This window comes from Cricetulus griseus, assembly GCF_003668045.3.
Source record: "Cricetulus griseus strain 17A/GY chromosome 1 unlocalized genomic scaffold, alternate assembly CriGri-PICRH-1.0 chr1_1, whole genome shotgun sequence".
Classification (NCBI taxonomy): Eukaryota; Metazoa; Chordata; class Mammalia; order Rodentia; family Cricetidae; genus Cricetulus; species Cricetulus griseus.
This window is the reverse complement of record NW_023276807.1, coordinates 251,129,974-251,150,005: the sequence shown is the minus strand read 5'-3', so window position 1 is coordinate 251,150,005 and position 20,032 is coordinate 251,129,974. Positions and strand designations below refer to the sequence as shown.

At 43.1% G+C, this 20,032-nt stretch overlaps 1 protein-coding gene across 3 annotated transcripts; it reads right to left on the bottom strand.

Moving 5' to 3' along the window:
• Positions 1 to 2,072: 2,072 nt before the first annotated feature.
• Klf5 (Kruppel like factor 5) lies at positions 2,073 to 18,152 on the bottom strand. Of its 3 annotated transcripts, none has more exons than XM_035452730.1 (4): positions 18,135 to 18,152; positions 14,556 to 15,429; positions 13,285 to 13,344; positions 2,073 to 3,847 (listed from the first exon to the last, which is right to left on the bottom strand). In XM_035452730.1, exons 2-4 carry the CDS (start codon positions 15,415 to 15,417, stop codon positions 3,669 to 3,671), a joined length of 1,101 nt encoding a protein of 366 aa, XP_035308621.1. In that variant the 5' UTR covers positions 15,418 to 15,429; positions 18,135 to 18,152; the 3' UTR covers positions 2,073 to 3,668. The 3 variants fall into 3 exon arrangements, with proteins under 3 accessions (XP_035308621.1, XP_027249804.1, XP_027249805.1); XM_027394003.2 differs by lacking the exon at positions 18,135 to 18,152 and adding an exon at positions 17,611 to 18,128; XM_027394004.2 differs by lacking the exon at positions 18,135 to 18,152 and adding an exon at positions 16,519 to 16,669.
• Between the last annotated feature and the right edge of the window lie 1,880 nt (positions 18,153 to 20,032).

Genomic DNA, 20,032 nt, shown 5'->3' with positions numbered 1-20,032 from the left:
ATAAAATTCCTATAATACTACCCGCATTTTGCCTTGTTAATAAAAGTACAAATTAGTCACACAAAAAAGTAATGATAAAAAGTATACATTCATTGATACAATTATCACAATGGATGAAGCAACACTGGCACATCTTTGTGAGTTTTCTGGGTCCTCCTCCTCGTCTAAGTCAGGTGCCTGGCCACCATGCAGTGTCCCCAGTCTTTACTCCATTGCTTTAGTTACCAGGCCTTGCCAATAGCTTCAGAGACTTTTCCTGGCCCCGACAGTATTTTACAGGATGCCTAGGTGCTGCTTGTTGCCCCTCAGGAAACAGGATATGTATGTTCTAAGACCTCAGAGGAAAATTTTATTTCGATCAGTTCACAAAGGGGGCACACTGTCAGCATGACTTACCACTGTTGGTGTAGCCCTCGGTCACCTGGCCTGGGTATTGTCAACAGATTTCTCCACTGTAGTCATCGCAATGCTCTTCTTTCCTTACAGCACACCAGCTTTCCTTCTTAAACATGAGTGACTCTACAATGCTATTCAGCATACTCTCTTCTTTCGTCTGCTAGGTTTGGACCTGGACATAGTAGCCTTACAACCAGATTGCACACCCAGGATGCTACTCTGACACAACCCCCATACTGGAGTTTTCTTTCATTGATACCTTGTATTACAAAACTCTACAAACCAACTTGGCGATTTCCCATGCCAGACCTAGAATTCCTCATTTCCCTAAGAAGGTCCCGAGTGTTCACATTGGTCACATCAGGCATCAACACTCCAGTGCTGCTATTGGATAAAAGTCTTTTTTAGAGGAATTGACTGTGGCCCAGCTGTCAACACCTATAAGTGTCTGTGATGCTGTGGGTTTGAGCCCCAGCACTAGGGGAAAAAAATTACAACTTAAACAAGATATTCCTGGCTGGGTATGGTGGCAAACACCTCTAATCCCAGCACCCGGGAGGTAGAGGAAGGTACATCTCTGTGTTTTAAGGCCAGTCTGGTCTATCTAATGAGCTCCAGGACAGCCAGGTTTACATAGAGGCACTGTCTCAAAAAACAAACAAACAAAAAAAATCCAATTCCTGTTGACCTGACAATACAATCAATACCCACCCTGAATTTCATTTTTTTTCAACTTTTTTTATTTGAATTAGAAACAGGATTGTTTTACATAACAATCCCAGTTCCCTTCTCCCACCTGTCCTCCCCTACCACCCCCCACCCAACTAAAACCCTATCACATATCCTTTCTGCTCCCCCTGGATGGTGAGGCCTCCCTGAGGGTGTCATCAGAGTCTTTCATATCCTTTGGGATAGGGCCTAGGCCCACCCCCATGTGTCTTGGCTCAGGGAGTATTCCTCTATATGGAATGGGCTCCCAAAGTCCACACCTATGCTAGGGCTAAGTACTGAACTATTACAGGAGGTCCCGTAGATTTCCTCACAGAAACTCATGTTCCTGAGGTCTGGATCAGTCCCATGCTGGTGTTCCAGCTATCAATCTGGGGAGCAAGAGCTCCCCGATGTTCAGGTCAGCTATTCCTGTGGGTTTCACCAGCCTGGTCTGGACCCCTGTGCTCTTCACTCATCCTTCTCTGTATCTGGGTTCCAGTTCAGTTCGGTGATTAGTTGTGGGTGTCTGCTTCGACTTCCACCAGCTGCTGGATGAAGGCTATAGGATGGCATATAAGTTAGTCATCAATCTCATAATCAGGAGAGGGCATTTAAGGTAGCCTCTCCTCTGTTGCTTAGACTGTTAGCTGGTGTCATCTTTGTAGCTCTCCAGACATTTCCCTAGTGCTTGAAAGAAATCCTTCTATGTCTTAAAGGAAGTATGATTCAATGTGTTTTTATTTTATTTTTTTCAGACAAGATTCCACAATGTCCTTGAATTCCACTACCCCAGAGGCTGGGATTATAGACAGGCACTTCTACATCCCAGGCAGGCAACCAATTGGGATCCAGGTCACTGTACTTTCTCGAAGTCTGCCTGAGAGTCTTTTAATTAACCTCCCTGAGCAGACCTTTAGATCATACTATGCTCATTAACTGCTATAGAAGGGAAAGAAGGCACCATGTAAATCTTTTAGGCACTTTTTATTTTCAAAAAAAAAATTGTTGTTAATATATAAACATCTCATTCTCTCAAAAAATTCTACAACTTTACAGCTGTTTGCTCCGATATTTGCATAGGAAATGACCACAATACAAAAATAAGGGACAAAGAAGCCAAACAGCAGCCGGTTTACGCTTTTGAAGTAGGTGTCCACGTATAAACATCTTGAAGCCTCTTACAAAACTATTTACACTGTCACCTATTTACACATTGAAGCAACTTTTCTAACAAACAAAACTATAATTTATCAAGTTATGAAAATTGTTTTCTAAAAAAACTTACTATATTACCACAAAATAAATAATGATAAACAATATCTTAAAAACAAAAATTAAATTTTTAATTAAGACCGCTTTTGGCATTTTGCTTATGATTTCTGCCCTTTGGTTAACAGCGTCAGTCACATTCCTATGATATTGCATATTGGTAAGCTTTCAACATGTCACTGATATTAAAGGCAGACACCGAGTCAGCATTAACAGATTAACTACACTGCACTGTAATTTCAATAATAAAATTACTGTGTCTCACTGGTTATTACATGCAAAAATCCACATAAATTGTCATTTAGCCAACAATATGGCATGAGCAAACATCCCCAGTCCAAGAAAACTGCACCAGAAACTCAGCGTTTCCACAAGTGCAAACAGAGTCTTAAATTCAACGAGGACACAAGTGACAGCCACAGCCGTCTTTCACAAGTGATACTGTTTAACTTAGAAGACCTTTAATGTCTGTGTCTTGTAACTATCTTTAAACTCTTCAGTTTAAATTCATATAAAAAAATCTTTCGTATTTAAAATAAACAATCTTATTTCAATCAGAGAGTGAAATTTGCATTTTATTCATTTGAATGATTATTCCCTCCCCCAAAGAAATGGATTTGGTAACTTTTTTAGAGAGGTATCAACCACAAATCCTAACTTCATATGTATTAATAGTTATTTTCAAAAGAAGTATGATTCCCCCAAGCAATCCTTAAAAAGTTGTAATAAACCTATAAAGCTGATTTGCATATTTACAAAATTTTGTAATAGCAAATATAGGCAACTCATATAAAAAACAAAACAAAACACATTTGTTCAATGGCTATTTGTGAATTGCCAGGTACACTGTGTACCTCCTCTATGGAAATAATCTAATCTTGAGAGAAAAAAAAAAACAAGTCCACGTCAAGTAAAATCTTGACAGTCTGTCCGGGTGCCTGCCAACTGGTTTGTTTATACTAAACAATGTCACAAATGATGGCGTGTGCAGTCTGCATAGAAACAGCATACGCACCCCGTGCACCCCCACCGGTTCCCCACGCTGAGATGCCGCTGCCTGTCTGGAGATGAAGTGTGCTGGAAAAGAGCCAGCGATGAGCATGACAGCAAGTTCCAGGTTCTCAAAATAACCAAACACTTTGGTATTAATACAATGTATTCCCTGTGGCCTCAAATATACAAAATATACATTTCCAGTTCTCTTTTTTTTTTTTCTTTTTTATATGAAGTTAGGTCAGCGGTTTAAAGGGTGGCAGAGCGGACTGCGAGGCGTCGGGCGGTCGGCGCAGGGCTCAGCTCTGGTGGCGCTTCATGTGCAGCGCCAGGTGGTCGGATCGGGAGAAGCTGCGGTTGCACACCCCGCACTGGAACGGCTTGGCACCCGTGTGCTTCCTGTAGTGGCGAGTCAGCTCGTCCGACCGAGCAAACCTCCAGTCGCAGCCCTCCCAGTTGCACTTGTAGGGCTTCTCACCTGCGACAAGAAGAGACACAAGGTGAGGTGACAGTCTGCTGCAAGACCAAGGGCAGAGCCCACAGCACACTCTGAACCCCACTGGGAGCTCCTCAGCCTCAGCGTATCTGAGTCCTTCCATTGGAGGATGGGTGTCACCCGTAATCCTCAAGAAAAGGACAGTCTCTTTCAAATGCTGGAGAATCGGCTTCGTGTGGGTCACCTCGCAGCACCTTTCCCATTACTCGAGGCCAGCTCGGTCTACATAGCAAGTTTCAAGCCAGCTAGGGATACACACTGAGATGAAGGTCAAGAGAAGGCCGAGTGTCCCCTATATGGGGCAATCCTAAACCAATAAATCCTTAAAGTGGGTATATGCCTTTGGATGATGTCATCTTATCTTACAAATAAGGATTCTCCATAATCAAACCTTGATTACTGTAAGCATGATGGCTAACGCCAGTGAGGGAGCTAGCTGCTCAGACCAGGCCTTCACCAAGAAGCTCATATACCATCACTGTTTGGCCTAACCCTGCTCCTGGTTTTATCTGAACTAGGTTCCCAGCATAGAGCCCAGGACACAATAGGCTGGGGATCCCGTTTCTGTTGTAGTCATGTCTCATGTAACCCAAATAGGTCTCAAATTGGTTAGGTGGGGATAACCTTGAACTCCTGAAGTTTCTGCCTCTCCACCTCCCAAGTGCTTGGATTACAGGAGAGTGCTGACACACTAGTCTTCTCATTCCACATCTTTATATTCACACTAGCACACACATTTCCCAAACCAGAAAACACTTAAAACATCATTGCTTTATGTAAACATTTTTGCATTTGATAGTTAATACATTCTTTAAGTAAACCAGGATCTGCTGCTGATAATCCCACAGTGCAATTTGTATGGTTCCTAATATTTCTCCCAAATTTGCCAGTCCTCAAGTTCCCAAACTGCTTAATATTTAGGATACAATTTTAATTTGCTGTGTTAGAATCAATCCCATTTAAGATAAAGCATCTTCCTATACAAAACTCTAAATTTCAAGCCTTTGAGTAGTAACCTTGTCATGACAGACTTCATTTATTATTACTTGTTTCCCCAAATAATTTTCCCGGAGGCAGAAAAGTTGCTAACAAAGGGCCAGTTTGGGCTGAAAGGGAAGAAACTTAGAGGACTTTCGCCAGCAACTCCACAACCCTTCTTGTCTAACTTAGCAGTGTCATCCACCCGAAGCCTTGTATTGCTCAGCTGACTGTCAATGTCCACACTAACTGCAGCTTCCACAGCTTGTGGCCAATGTACCCCTTCACTGTCCCAATCACTATTCTGACCCTAAAGTCTCAGGGGACAAAGCAGCAGAGGCCAGAATGGATCACATGAAGCTGGTCCCCTGACATCGCACATTCACTTACAGGATACTCAATCTAGCCTTTCCCTTGCTCCCCTATCTTCTGCGTCTGATGTAAAACATACCTATGACTAACCCTCTTTTTGGTTTAAAAGTATGTACTCCATCTAGAAAGTTACACTAACATTATGGCTTTTAAGTAACAAAAAAGTCATTTCTCTTCCATTTACATTCACACACAATGATGGATTCACAGAAAGATTTTAATGCTAGTGGGAACTGTAACTATCCGGGTCACAGATGTCAATCTAACAGAAGAAAGAACTTCACACAGAAATGTGTGGTGAAAATAAATTCTAGTAACAAGCATGGCTTTCCTGCCATTCCGTGGGGGAGAGGTCCCATTCTGATGTTTAAATCAAGGGGAAAAAAAACTTCCTCAGGAGTCCCAGTTTAAGAAGGATCATTCAAGCCTTTTGAATTTAATAATTACATACAGAGACCTAAGCTTTCAGAGTTTACTTTAGAAGCAGGGGACACTGGACTCTTTTTGTTCACTGTTTTTATTGGCTTCAAAGCCATAAACTGCAGCAATATTTTGTAAAATTGACTTTACTGATTGGTTGACACACAGTAGCCATTAAAGTTCCTAAAACATTTGGGGTTTTGCTCTCCATTTATGTTCATCTATAGCCTATTCAGCCAAGAATACCAGCAGTGTCTACAAGAGCAGTCACCAGGGCCAAGGCTTACTATAAAAGCAAGGACAACTATCCCCCACTTGGGGCACTTTCTATGGGATTTGTTCAAGTGTCAACACTGTTCAAGGAAAACATCGAAGAGGAAGCTGGTACCCCATTTCTGGCCTAGCAGCTGACTTGAGCCTTTCTTCCTCAGCCAGAAACACTACGGTCAGTACTTCTGGGAAAGTAAACTGACTTCCTCCAAGTTGTATTTCAACAGGATAGAGCTTTCCAAAGTAATTGGATTTTTAAAGAATCTCTTTCCAATACCACCAATGTGAAATACTTAGTTAAGCTCTTTCAACATCCACTGGATTTCTAAGTCCTCCTGCTGCTAGCGTCCAACTATGGAAAGGCAAAGTGAGAACAGTGGCAATGTTGTATGTGTTTTATCTCGGGGTGTACTTTCTTCTCTGCCTTAAAGCTATGGGGATGGCCAAAGAACCCCTAATCTCTGAAAAAGATGTCCAAGTTAAACACGCATATGCCCCAGGCTGATAAAGCTACTAGCATAGTGTCTAACAACCTCAGCAGAAACAACTACCAGGAAGAGACAAGGCTTGATCGGGGCCTCCAGAAGCCTGCTCTGGAGCTAGGGAATTCTCTCCTTCAACTTGCAGAGCAACTCCATAAGTTAGAAGCTGATCAGTTGGCTCCACATTAAGAATCCTGGCCTGCCACTTTCTTTAATGCCCCACTTAAATCTTCCATTAGCAAATACTATTACACTCTTTGAACGATTCAAGGAATGAATACATATTATTCAAATTTACTCACATTCTACAGTCTCCCATGAAGGAAGGGACTGGGATAACTAATGGACTCACAGAGTTCCTTAAAGCCAAGACTGTGTGAGGTGCAGGGTACTCTGAGGCCCCTTACAGAACCTCATCTTTCAGGGGACCCACAACTGTTCGGTACTGGCACTGGCAACCTCCAGATGAAACTTTATCGAGGTTCCTTTCACTGGGTTCAAGAATGCTTGTCTTGCAAACTATTCAAAAACATCCACGATAAGAAGCAATATTATCTATTTTTCTCTGATAAACACACTTTAGAAATGACTTCTCAATGGGAAGTGATGGTGCACGCCTTTAATCCCAGCACCCGGGAGGCACAGGCAAGTGGATCTATGTGAGTTCAAGGCCAGCCTGGTCTATAGATGGAGTTCCAGAACAGCCAAGACCAGGGAAACCCTGTCTTGGGGGAAGAAAAAAAAAAGGTTTCTGTACCTACAATAGAATGGGAGGTTTCTCTGCTGTTGAACACATTCAATAATCGAATACCAAGGTCCTTTTCTAGAAAGTTCTACATAGACTGTTGTAACAAAGGAAGTGAGGGAACTCTAAGGTTTACTACAGTAAATTTCTAAGTTTTCCTTCTCAATGATGAAAAGACAGTCTAATACAGATAAAGCCCCAAACCACCAGAACTGCAATCAATGTTAATTCAAGGGGACACCACCTGCACTAAATGCCTAGCTTGAAAGAAGATTTGGCCCCCAACCAATAGCCATTCTCCTTTCCATCACAGACTTAGGGTCTTCACTTCTGAATCAGACTCACCACATTTGCTTCTGAATAACCAAAAGGGGAAAATACACTCGTGAGGCAGAGGCAGATGATCTCTGTGAGTTCGAAGCCAGCCTGGTCTACAAAGGCAGGATAGGCTCCAAAGCTACACAGAGAAACCCTGTCTCGGAAAACCAAAAGGGGAAGGAATTGTGGAAAAATTGTATTTACATATCTGATAGAAGTAATAGTAGTGATTTGGGCTCATTGACTTTTTCTTTTCTTAATATACAACTATGGCAGTACTTTTCCATGAAAAGACTTCATTAGGATTTGTAGCAATCTCTCCTAGGTGTCAGCAATGGCCAATCTGAGGAAACTAATATAAAGGATATTATGGAAGCCCCTCTTGATCACGTTTCTCAATCCATTCCATTTCTCTAAATCAAATTCCTTCTACTCCCTCCCTCTAGAAAAAACCCTGACAGACCATGAGTGGCCATGGCATTCTGTATCCTCACCACACAAGCTGACTTTGACTGGGGCTAGGGACGTGCCTCAGTGGTACAAACTGTTTTTCATGCACAGGGTGGCGGGTTCAGTCCCTGGGATCGCATGCACTTGAGTTGTTGAGTGTGTTAGTGGCGGACTGTATTTTGTGTTCCTGACTAACCCTTGGTTTTGCATTCCTCCTCTACCGCCTCTCCCCAAAACAATGTTTAAACCCAAGTCTGAGCAATTATTTAATTTAATTATTTTCATAATGAAGTTGAGGGAAGGTGGAAGGCTGGTGTGAGGCTTGAGACCACTGGGGTAATTGAATATAGTCCCCGAAGTTCTGAAAGGCCACAGTGCTGGTCACAAGCACCAAGGGACCTTATTAGGGTCCAGACAGCACTCATCTGCTAAAGCAAAGTAGAACAGAGGGTGACCTTGTTGTGGGGGCTGACGCACAGGTGGAGTGGGTGCTTTGCTGCTACATTTGACTAGCATCAGCAAGCACTAACAGCTGAAATGAAGCACCCATTCTCAAAGCTCTGGACAAAGACTCACTTTGGACTGTAACTTCAGACAGACAGACAAACACCTAACATGTCAGTGAGATGTTCCCATTCTCTCAAGAGCGTGATGCCCTTTCCTCCACACAGAGCTTCACCTGGCTACCCTGCCCAGCAGTCTCCCTGCCTCTTTATGAAGTAGCCAAAGGGAAATTCATTCTTTGCAGATGTTTTTTAGGAAAAACAAAACAAACAAACAAAAGGTAGCCACTTTGTGCCTCTAAACAGTTCCTCGTGTTTAATCAGACTTGTTAGATATCCATGAATATGAATTACACAGGCAAACAAGAGTCACTTCCCCTCAAGTAGGGCGTGACTTGTTTCTAATCTTTCACCAGAAAAGATGTAGGCCATCAGGTAGAACTAAAAATACCCAGCAAAGGAAAATTCCTGGGTAATTAAAATATATATTTTTAAATACCGCTCTCTGCATTCCTCCATCACGAGGCTGACTGCTTCTATCTCAGTTTCAACAATTGTATTTCATCTGCGTAGGAACTGTCTCCTCCCACTAGCTTAAAAACTAAAGGGTAAAATGAGATTAGTTCTTTGGATTCTTCACAAAACCAGTCAAAAATGTCTGCTGGATTAAATTATACTTCCTAACCTTTGATAAGCTGTATACCCAGAAACAATGTTTGATCACGTTCCTATGTCAATGTTTTTCAGATGAGAGAACTTGTCCCTTCCCAGTGAGTCATTAAAAAGAAACTGTTTCTAAGCATTCATGCTCATAAATACCTTTCCAGGGGTCTAAACCAACAATCTCAGAAGCCACTGTTTAAAAAAGCCTGAAAGTCAACGTAAAAAATGAATTTCAAAGCTAAAAGTGAAATAAAACACTGGAAGAATACTAATGCTTGTCACCAAAGATTAATGTTTTTCAATGTGCTGTTTTAAATATGTGAAAATCACTAGATGCTCTATCTACAAAATATTTCCCTTGTGCAATTATATTCTGATATGACAGTTACAAATCTAATATCCATCTAGTCTAGATCCAAACGTGTGACCTCCATCATGACCTGACATGAAACCCTTCCTGGTTCTCTTTTCAAGCCTTTCACACCCTTTCCATAGAGAAGTCTAATGTCCTTTTTGATGGGAAAAACAATGCCTGTAATAAAAAACATCTCAGATGTCAACATTATCAAAACTATGTCTGATATGATTGATATAGATGATGGAAAATGAGTTACCAACAAAGACATGGCTCCATGTATGTATGTAGGACCCTTAGTCCCCTGATCAAACTTAGAAACCAAGGCAGAAACCAAAATTATGTACTTAAAAGTACACATGGAAACATCTTATAAACAAATGTCACTAGATCAATTTGGTTCCCATAGCAGGTTAAGAGACAAGGAGGGGATTTGCCCCCCACCTAGGGGGCCGGCTACCCCCATCGGCATCAGCAGATCTTGAAGTCGGCTTGTAGGAGAGTTTCTTTCTAACTGCCCCCGTTCTTTTTCATCCCCTGGCCAGCAGAGCTGTGCCCAGACTTGGGTGCTGCTCCCAGATTGTTAATACAACTGCTAATTCTACCTTGCTGCAGTAAGCCAAGGCTGAAAAGTGATCTACATCTTCATAATGGAATTCTGGGAAGGAGTCTGGGGTGTAGCTCCTTGCTAAGGTAGAGTAACAATGCAGAAAGTTCTGTCTTTTAAAGACAGCATTAAGCTTATGAACACAGAAACTATAGCTGTTTACAGAAGACAGTTTCTCAATCATGGTGAGTTATTGAGGGCAGAATTATACACTTTTTAAAAAGCAGTCAGAAGAAATTTTAGAATGATGGCAATGTGTACCCTCCCTTGTAAACATCACAAGGCATAAGAATTTCAATGAAATGTTCTTTCAAATGCTATTAAAAGTACAAATATTTTGATTTGGGAATAGACCACTTATTGACACTGTTGCCTAGAAGCAGCCCTAACTATTTCTAAACAGAAGCATATTAATGTGTTCACATGTATCACAAATAACATTCACAAGCACCCACTCACCCACATGAGGGATGATTATATGAGCCCACAAGTGTGCCGAACAGAGAGTAAAGTCTCAGGGATTTTGTCTGACCATACACAGAAGAGCTTTAAGTTCTTGTAGGCTTTTTCTGTATAGAAATCCCAGTCCATGAACTTAGAAAACTTGATTGCTATGATACTTGTCACTCAAAAAGCAGACTGGCATTTTACTCTTGTCCCAGTTGACAAGAATGAGCTGTGCAGTGGACAGGCTATTTGGTTAGAGTCATCTGTGACCCAAGTTAGAGAGTCACTCCCTACCTGGAACCCCAGAAATAAGCCCATTAGACAGAACACAGTCAAAGGTTGTTTTAATTGCTTAAATCCGTTGAGACATATGGCAACTCGACATTTAAAAGCAACTACAATTACTTTCCACAGAAATGTTGGACTGCTTCACATTCTGCCAGCAACCATTAGAAAAACATTTCTCTTGTTTTGTCAAATACACAGCACACTGCCATATAGTTTTTAAAGTCCCCAAACAAGTTTTCGAGGTGGGAGGAAATGGGACAGAAAGAAAAACAAGACAAAGCTATTCAATCAGAGATACTGTTATTCAGAAAAAGCAAAACAAAACAACAAAAAACTGCTCTACCTGGGCATTAGAAGGAAAAAGAAAAAGAAAGCACACCCAGGCATCTGCTGGCTTCCCTACACTCGGAGCAGGAGCAGAGGGAGGAGACAATGGTAGCAAGCAGGTAATTTTAAGAGGCATTGTCTACAAACTAGAATTGAGGAGAAAGCCTCATGCTGTGATTACCTAAGAACGGGTTTAGCCAGATGAGCGAGTCTGTTACAAACCCTCCCTAAGGCATTTGAAAGACTATCAAACAAAACTTCATCAAACTACATTACATGGTCTTACTTATTAGATGTTTAAGGCCACAATATTTATAATCAAGTGAAAAGGTCACTGCATGGGACCCTAACTAGGCCTAGATCCGATCCTCTGTCTTAGTTTGCTTTTTTATTAACACAGGCATTGTTCAGACTACCCACTATTCAGTTTCTTTGCCAGCAGCAGGTCAAGTTCCAGGATCCCGGTACAAGCATTCAGAGCAGTAAACCCCGACGGGTGGAAAGGCTATTTAGATATGGCCTGACGACATCCCCGCAATAAGCAGTTGATTACATCGTTATATGCAATTGCACACTTCTTTTATTATGGGACTTTAACCTGGAAAATGCATTCCCTCCTTCCTATCTCTGGTTTCAAGGACTTCTGATGAGGGGAAAGGATACAGAAGGGAGAGAGGAGGGGGGGGAGGGAAAAAAAGCAATAGCTTAAATGTTCCAAAACCCAAGTTCAGTGTTCCCCAAACACTAGTACGGAAAATGGCTATTTCAGTATTTTTTTATTTATTAATTTTTTTTATTTTTAGTACTTCTGTACGTATTGACTGTATTTTGGAAATTTAAGATTGGACTTTATTATAGGCTGGACTATTCTGTTTGTGATTGCCTGCAAAAAAAAAAAAAAAAGCCTCAGGCCCAAACAATCCATTCTATCACAGAATGCAAGAGATAGCCCTTTCTGGGAAAGCCCTGGAATCTGCCGCATTGTTGCCGGTACCATTTGGATTTTACTAAGTGTTTAGCGTTTGAATATCAAGCACTACTTCCTAACACACATACAAAATGTCTGCAACCACTCTCTTTCAGGGCTCTGGTTCGTCGACGACCTTTGTTCAAAGGCTTTTACTTTTTAATGCAGCAGTTAGAGATAACTACTTCATTTATCAAAACTCAATTTCCATAGTAACATCTAGCCTGGGGAGATTCAAGTCCTCACACTAATCCAACAACCCATTCAAAGGAACTGCTGAATACTTTGGTTTCCATAGCAATGATGGAATAATACATTTTGCTAGGTCACTGCTTTTATTAGCAAACTTATTCTTTGAACTTTAGGTAAGGAAGGTGTATTTGAGGAAAAAATGCAGTCACTTTTATCTGTTTTTCCTTCAGGGCTTCTTTTTTTAAAAATTTTGAAAGGAAATTACACTAGTAACATTATCCAGACACTTGAAAATATGGGTATGTGAAGCCCTTTAATAAAGCATGCTACCAAATTTCATGTGAAATGTGGTTTTGGTAGGTTTCAAAATTAATAGATCCTACAAAGGATTGCTGTGAATCTAACAAAACAAATCAATCATTATAAAATTAGAGATAAAACTTAAACGTAGGCTTCAAGTGAGGATGCAAGGGAAACGGACTAAAGATGGGGACTCAAACCTATCAAGGGCTGAGGTTGGGTGTGGAGTGATGTCTAAACTATTGCCCTTCATTCTGACCACCCTGCAGATTTTAGGTCTACTTTTCAGACACAGCAACTATGCTAAACACAAATATTTGAAGCCACCAGTGTTAAGCACTAGCGCTTAGCATGGTAAGTGGAAGTTTTTAGGTTAAAAGGGCTTTATTAAAGCAAAATGATTTACCAAGAATTTTTTTCCCCTTCTTTCAAGACAGGAATAAGCATTGTCATTTAAGTTTTAAAATCCATTAGTAAACACTGCTGTTTACGTTTGGGGGGTCATTAATTCTCTGTGAGGTGACAGGGCAAGGTCTCACCGAGGGGACTCTCTCCTGGAAACAAGCTTTCTTGGGGGAACCCAGTTTCGAGGCAAGCCCTTGCTGAAAAGGTAGGCCATTAAAAAATAAAAGTTGACAGAAGAAAGAAGAGATCAAACATGTGCTGGCTTTTAAAAGGATGAATGCCACTTATACTATTTACACAACTCACAGAATTAACAAGAAAATTACCTACCTGTATGAGTCCTCAGGTGAGCTTTTAAATGAGACGACTTTGTATAAACTTTTGTGCAACCTAAAAGAAAGGAGCAGAGGAAGAACAGCTTGTCATTTCCAGGGCCTTTTGAAATCTTTACATTTGATGATCCGGTGTTTTAAATCTGGCTTTAAAGACGAAATCTCTTGTGCTAGATGCAATATTGGAAGATTTGGCTAAGCAGTTTCAAGGTGCCCTCTCCCCTCGACCTTATTAGAAGGTGCAGGTGATCCCACCTATGTATCACGTTGAGAGCAAAGAATATGGGTAATCCAGTCAAGCAACAAATGGAAAATTTGTAATTCTATTCCAGTAGGTACTTTTTTTACTCTAACATGTGCTTCAGTGACTTGATAGCTAATACATATATTTTTTAACTTACTGGATGTAGAGATGACAGAGCTAAGTCATTACCCAAGATGACTATAATTTTCTATACCCCTACTTTGTTTTTTTCTTTTAGCACGCCACATCATGCACCATAGTCAATAAATTATGCCCTATATTAAACATAAACTCGCTTACGCCAGCAACTTGAACATATATTTATTACTGTCAAATTATATTTTGGGTCACGTATCTCATTCAAGAATGAGCGCACACTAAAGGAACCGTTTTTTGGTTTAAATCTGTCCTGTAAACAGCCTTCTAGTTTCCAAGAGGTACCTACCCCTGAACTTCATCACCACATGACTGTCTCCAACCCTATTTAATCTCCAGGAGACTTTACAACTTTTTGCTGTGCTTTATTCAAGACAAGGTTTCTCTGTGGAGGTTCGGAGCCTGTCCTCGAACTTACATAGATCCGACCTCCTCTGCCTCCCAAATGTGAAATTCAAGTTTTATTTACTACTAAAGATTGAGAAATCTTAAGTTAACTAAGTCTCTAGAATGGCCTAGCCTTTAAAAATGTGTTTGGAAATTGTTATTTAAGAGGCAGGATCACGCTACGTAGCCCAGGCTAGATTTAAAGTGTAATCTTCCTGCCTCAGCCTCACTGCTGGGATTAAAGGCATGAGCCATCATGTCTGACTGGCCAATTTTTTCAATACATAAAACAAGCACTGGACTAGTATCTAATTACACACCTGGACAAAATGCAGAAACAGACTACTAAGAGAAACTAGGTGATTTACTTCTTACTGTCAAATACACCCTTGCTATATATTTTCATGCCTAAGGTTGAAAACAGTGCGCACACGCAACGTAAAACACTACTGACTCTTCAAGCACACAGACCACATACATACCAGGGTAATCGCAGTAGTGGATGCGCCGTTTCTCCAGATCGGGGTTACTCCTTCTATTGTATCTGACAGGTTGGATGCTTGGTGAACTAACTGGCAGAGTGGCAGGTAAATTCGGATTGCTAATTGCCAGTTTAGAAGCAATTGTAGCAGCATACGATGGAGGTGGAGTTAAATTCTGGAGCATCTCAGCTTGTCTATCGGGACTTCCAGGCTCTGAGCTCGGTGGCGATGGGGGAAAGTAAGTGGCCTGCTGTGGAAGAAACTGACTTGGCATGGTGTATGTGCAAGGGGGCATGCCCTGGAACTGTTTCATTGCAGTCTGCGGAACAGCAGAGGTGTGTGTGTTAAGGCCCGCCATGGCGGCAGACATGGATATGTTAAGGGTGTCCATTATTGCTGTCTGGTTTGTAGAACTAGGCATGTCTAGATCCGGTGTATTCAATAGCTGGTACAGGTGGCCCTGCTGGGAAGGGACAGAGAGATGAAGATCTGGCGTAGGAAGTTCTTGTTTGATGAAGATATTGTTCACCTCTGGAGCTGTGTTCTGATGGGAGCTGAATATACTGTTGAACTCAGGGAGGGCCTGGGTAGGGGCTGGAGGAGGGGCGGTCGTCTCGCTCTGGTGGCTGAAAATGGCAACAGGCTCTGTCTTGATCTGTGTAACGCATGGTCTCTGGGATTTGTAGAGGCCAGTTCTCAGGTGGGTGATGTCGGGGAGGAAGACGTTCATGTTGATACTGTAAGGTAAGCCTTCACTGTCAGTGAAGAACTGGTCTACCACTGAGGCACTGTCTCGTCTATACTTCTTATGCTCTGAAACAATTGGAACTGGAGGAAGCTGAGGTGTCAGATACTTCTCCATTTCACATCTTGTCTAAAAAAGAAGAGATACAAATACACAATGAGTCTACCAATTCACTCAGGTAGGATAAACAAACAGGACTAACTAAAAACTCACAACACTAGTATGGGTACGGGGGCCAGCTCCTAGAGCTGCTTATAAACACAGAGTTTTATTTTGTCAATTGTGTAATTATTGGTTAACCAAAAGTCTGTATGGCATGTCTTTAGTAAAATCACTCCCCAAATCATCGGCAGACAAAAGTGAAAGAGGCAAGGGGGTGGGGGCAAGGACAAAACATCTTCCTTTCCAACGCAATCAAGTCTCACCCCAAGAAAGATAATTCTGCAATCTAAGTACAGTATCAGAGTATGACCCAAACTGCCCCACTTCTGTTCATACCCATTACATTTAACATGTTTCATTTGAAAACTAAAACCTTTGCAAACCTTAAAAAAATAATATTTATGTGGGTAGAGTTAGGTATCTCAGGCCTAACATGAAATGTTCTCTGGCCATTTCAGTGCCTTTTGATTAACAAAAAAAAAAAAAAAAAAAAATCCAATGTTTGAAGCAAACCCTTGTATCCGCTAAAACAAAACAATTACAGGTTCAACGCTTGATGTAAATGTTGATTTTAACCAGCAGATTCGGTAATTGGTTAATGTAATAATGAAATGTTCCTATTCATTTCCCTATCTAAAACAGATCTTTAATTATCAAGGAGAAAATCATTCCCTTGGTAGACTGGTGCTAGGACGCCCGTGGGTGGGGAGAGGCTGCTCGATTGCCAGCACACTCATCAGCAAAACATTTATCATGTCCTCTCCGTGGGCCAATGCTACATTCCCCCTTCCTCTGTAAAAAGCGCAGTCATCCCTCACCCTACTGCTATCTCCCGAGAGAAAACTGCCAAAGTGAAACAACCAAGTATCCCCCAGGCCCTGATTGTTTAAGAAATAGACAATGCAGCTTCCGACCTGCCTGTCTTCCCAGCAATTCTCTCCCAACATATAAAAGCTTAATTTTTCCTCTCAATTCCTCTTGACATTGAAGAGCAGCTCAGAAAAAGGACAAAACCCAACTAAATGAAATAGTTCACAGAATAAGAAACCACTGCACCTCAGTTGGTAAACAGGAGTCCTATTTTTGCTCCTAAATTTCAAAAGAATTTCATCTCGGACCTCAGATCATTAAGATCTGGTTGTGGACGACGACGGACGGGATTTCCCGGATATGCACGACTTAAAAATAAAGATTCATGCTCTGGCCATGTGAGTCACATCTGACAAATGCCACTGTCCTCTCAAAGCACGACGACACTGGCAGACCCCGCGAAGTAGGTGCTGGGTGCAAATACACAATACGGCAAGAGGCTATTAAACCAAGCCTCTTGAAATAAACCAAACTAAACCCTTTCGTGCACTGCGCTCCCGCGGCGGTTAGTGGTTTCTGATTTTAGCTCTTCCAGCTGTTTGCATGTGGGTCTGTTTCCAATTTTTTTTTTCTTTGGGAGTAGCTAAAAGTCCCGGGAAGTTTTTTTTTTTTTTTTCTTGGGCTATATGACTCCCGTGCGTGGGCGAAAGAAACAGGCGCTTGCTCTAATTCGGCTGCTGGGCAAGTGTAAAAGCCAACTGCCAGCTTTCAACGCGACTCCGGGAGGAAATTTACGCGCACATGAAGAAAACAACACCCGTGGCCTTTTTGTACGCGTGTTCCTTTTTTAGGAAAAAAGCAGTGTTCTAATACAACCTTAGATCTTCTGACCCTAGTTTCCCAAACGGGGCCTTACAGCCCATTCTAGGGTGAGCTACAGGGGTATGGAACCCCAGGACTCCATCTGCAATTTCCACATCCCCGAAGGACGCAGGCAGGTGGACTTCCTAGGCCAGGACCATCCGGAGAGAGTGGTCAAGGTGACGCAATTTAAGTTGAGCGTGGATATAAGCTTTCATTCCCACGCAAGAAAACAGACAAGGTGCGCGTGAGCGCGCGGCTGTGTTCAGCCTCCTCTGGGCAGATCGGGGTGGGCGATGCCCCGGGCCCTCCGCTCCCCCATCCACTCCCCGGCGCCCCGTCTGGAAGCGCAGGGCGGGGCTGCCCACCCGGGCACCGGCTCCCGCGCGTCCCAGCCTGGAGCGGCCCCTGTCGCCCGCGCCTCGCAGTGGCGGGACACGCCCGAGCCGGGGGAGGGAGGCCGGCCGCTCTGCTTACCTGGACCAGCTCCTCCGAGGGCAGCCGCGGGCCGGCGGCCGGCGGCGGCGCGGGCTGCGCAGGCGGGTGGTGGTGCGCGTGTTTGAGATCGTCGCCGGGGAAGAGCGCCGCGTCGCGGGCCGGGTTCGCAGCGCCCAGCACCGGCTTGAGCTGCGCGAACACCGGCTCGTCCTGTGTGGCCGGTGGCTGGGACACGGGTCCCAGGCGGGCGCCCATGGTCAGCACCCGCGTGGCCATGGGCGGTCGGGGGGTCTACGGGCGTGGATCACCGGGTGATCGCGATTCCCACCTCGCCCGGGCTGGCGCCGGACTGCGGACTCGGCGCGGGGCGGCTGCGGGGGGGACCCCTAGGCCGGCGGCCAGCGGCTCACGAAGGCGGGCACGTAGATCGGGACTCCTGGGCTCGGCCACGCGTCACCGCCGAGGTCCTCCAGCCGCCACTTTCTCCCGCCCCGCCCCAGCGCTCGCCGGAACCCTCTCCCGCCACCTCCGAGCTCCACCAAGCAAGCTGCAAGCGCGCGTACCTGCCCCGCGACTACTGACACTTGACGCCCGCCTCTATTTCACCCAACTCCAGGGAGGCAGGACCAGCTCACCCGACTGGCAGCGTCGTGGCCAATAGCAAGGCCCCAGGGCCAGCGGCTAGCCAATGGAAAGGAAGTCCCACGAGGTCCCGCCTCCGACGGGCCGACCGCACCCCTCGCGGGCCATGAGCTTCGCGCGCAGAGCAGGGGCGCAGTTTGTACACAACTTCTCTGACAGATTGGGCCCGCGGAGCTCAGGGCGGAGGGAAAGAGACAGCGGGTGGAATCTAGGAAGAGGGGGATCAGGGTGGAGACGCGAAGGGAGATCTCTCCGAACTGTTCTCTGCCAGGATTAGAGTGGAAAAAAAAAAAGTATCGCACGTCTTAGGTGTTGTGCAAGGACCTGAAAGTCGAAAGCTGAAGACAGAAGGTGGGGGAGCTGAGGTTCCCAGTCTTGTCCAATGAGTGTGTATTTTTAAGTATACAAAATGTACTTTGGAGGAAAACAAGGGGCGGTTCGGTAACAAATGTAAAAGCAGCTCTCATTTCTGTGTTTTCAGCAGTGATCTATCTATCCCTTAGCAGATCCCTTATGGCCTGGCTAAAAGCGTAATGTCAAGCATTTTTTCAAGTCCTTGCATACCAACCTAGGCATATTTCCCCCTACGGTATTTAAGTAGCTACAAGTTTTCACAGATATTTCTACCTTCCGTCGCTGTACGTGAGGAAGAGGTGGGGTTGGCCTTATGAATTATGAAGTTTTTAATATTTAAACCATGTTGATTCTAGCCGGAGCATGGAATCTAATTTAAGAACCAACAGCCAGCTCAACTGGGTATTTAAATACACATTACATCTCTGGCTTATTTTTGCTACCACTGTAGTCTCGGGGCGGGGGGGATGGAGTTTAATATTTTCAGATGAGACACATAGCCCATCTACCTAATACGGTGGCACCATTTCCTACGAAACGGGAACTAAAGCCACAAACATTTACAGATACTCAACAGCTCTGAAAACTGCCAATCCAAATCGGTAGGAACCTAACAGTCAAGTATATTACTACCCATTTACTAGGTTGTTTTAACGGAGGGTGGGTGTTTTTTAATTTTAAAATTTTGCCAGCAATCTCCGAAGGAAACAACGTTCCTTAATCCTTAGTGTTCTTGTACATGACTTTCATGTGGCTTATTGTGAAGCCAGAATAATAAGCTGGGACAAAAATATCTGTAATATTTCAACCTATGTACATATGTTGACAGCACATATTACCTACAGAGAGCACACTGGCCATTTCACAGTGAAGCATCGATTAAAAAGTTCTTAAGGAAAAAAGCACCGCCAAGAGTATCACAGGTAGGAGTCTCCTTTCCAATATACAGGTAAATGAACGTGCACAGAAAGTATCACGTGCATTTTTTTTAAAGCAAAGATAAAATCATACTGTGAACTCAATTTCTTTTCTCCCTTTTCCTTCCTGTTAGTAATGATTCATTTTTATAGTTGTGGTTGCCGCTTTCAGAGGATGGGTGATGACTGCTTTCATGATACCAGAGTGTTATTAATAAGTGTCTTTGCACCTATGTCTCTAAGTGAACCACCTCATATGGTCAGCCTTCATCTTTAAAAACCTGGCCTCAGTTTTCTCTGTTGTTAAACACAATCATGACATCAAATAGCTCAGGGACAGGTCATAGAATTGGTGTTGGATTTAACTTTTTCAAATCAGATGATCTTTGGAAGACTTTTAATTACTTAATGCTCATAATATGATCAAGCCACCAATGTGGAATTGACAGCTCTTAATAGAATGCTTCTTCTCTTTTACCCTTTAAGTTTAATCCAATTTAAAGGTACTACGTCTTGGGATTTATCTTTATTTTACTTTGCTTTTAAAC

Bases quoted from the DNA above. Each gene is read 5' to 3' on its own strand.
- Klf5 (XM_027394003.2), bottom strand. From the start codon at position 17,847: ATGGCCACGCGGGTGCTGACCATGGGCGCCCGCCTGGGACCCGTGTCC. The intron at 15,430-17,610 runs GTAAGCAGAGCG...CTTCTTTTTTAG, and splicing joins CCTCGGAGGAGCTGGTCCAG to ACAAGATGTGAAATGGAGAA. The intron at 13,345-14,555 runs GTATGTATGTGG...CCTTTCTTTTAG, and splicing joins CCACTACTGCGATTACCCTG to GTTGCACAAAAGTTTATACA.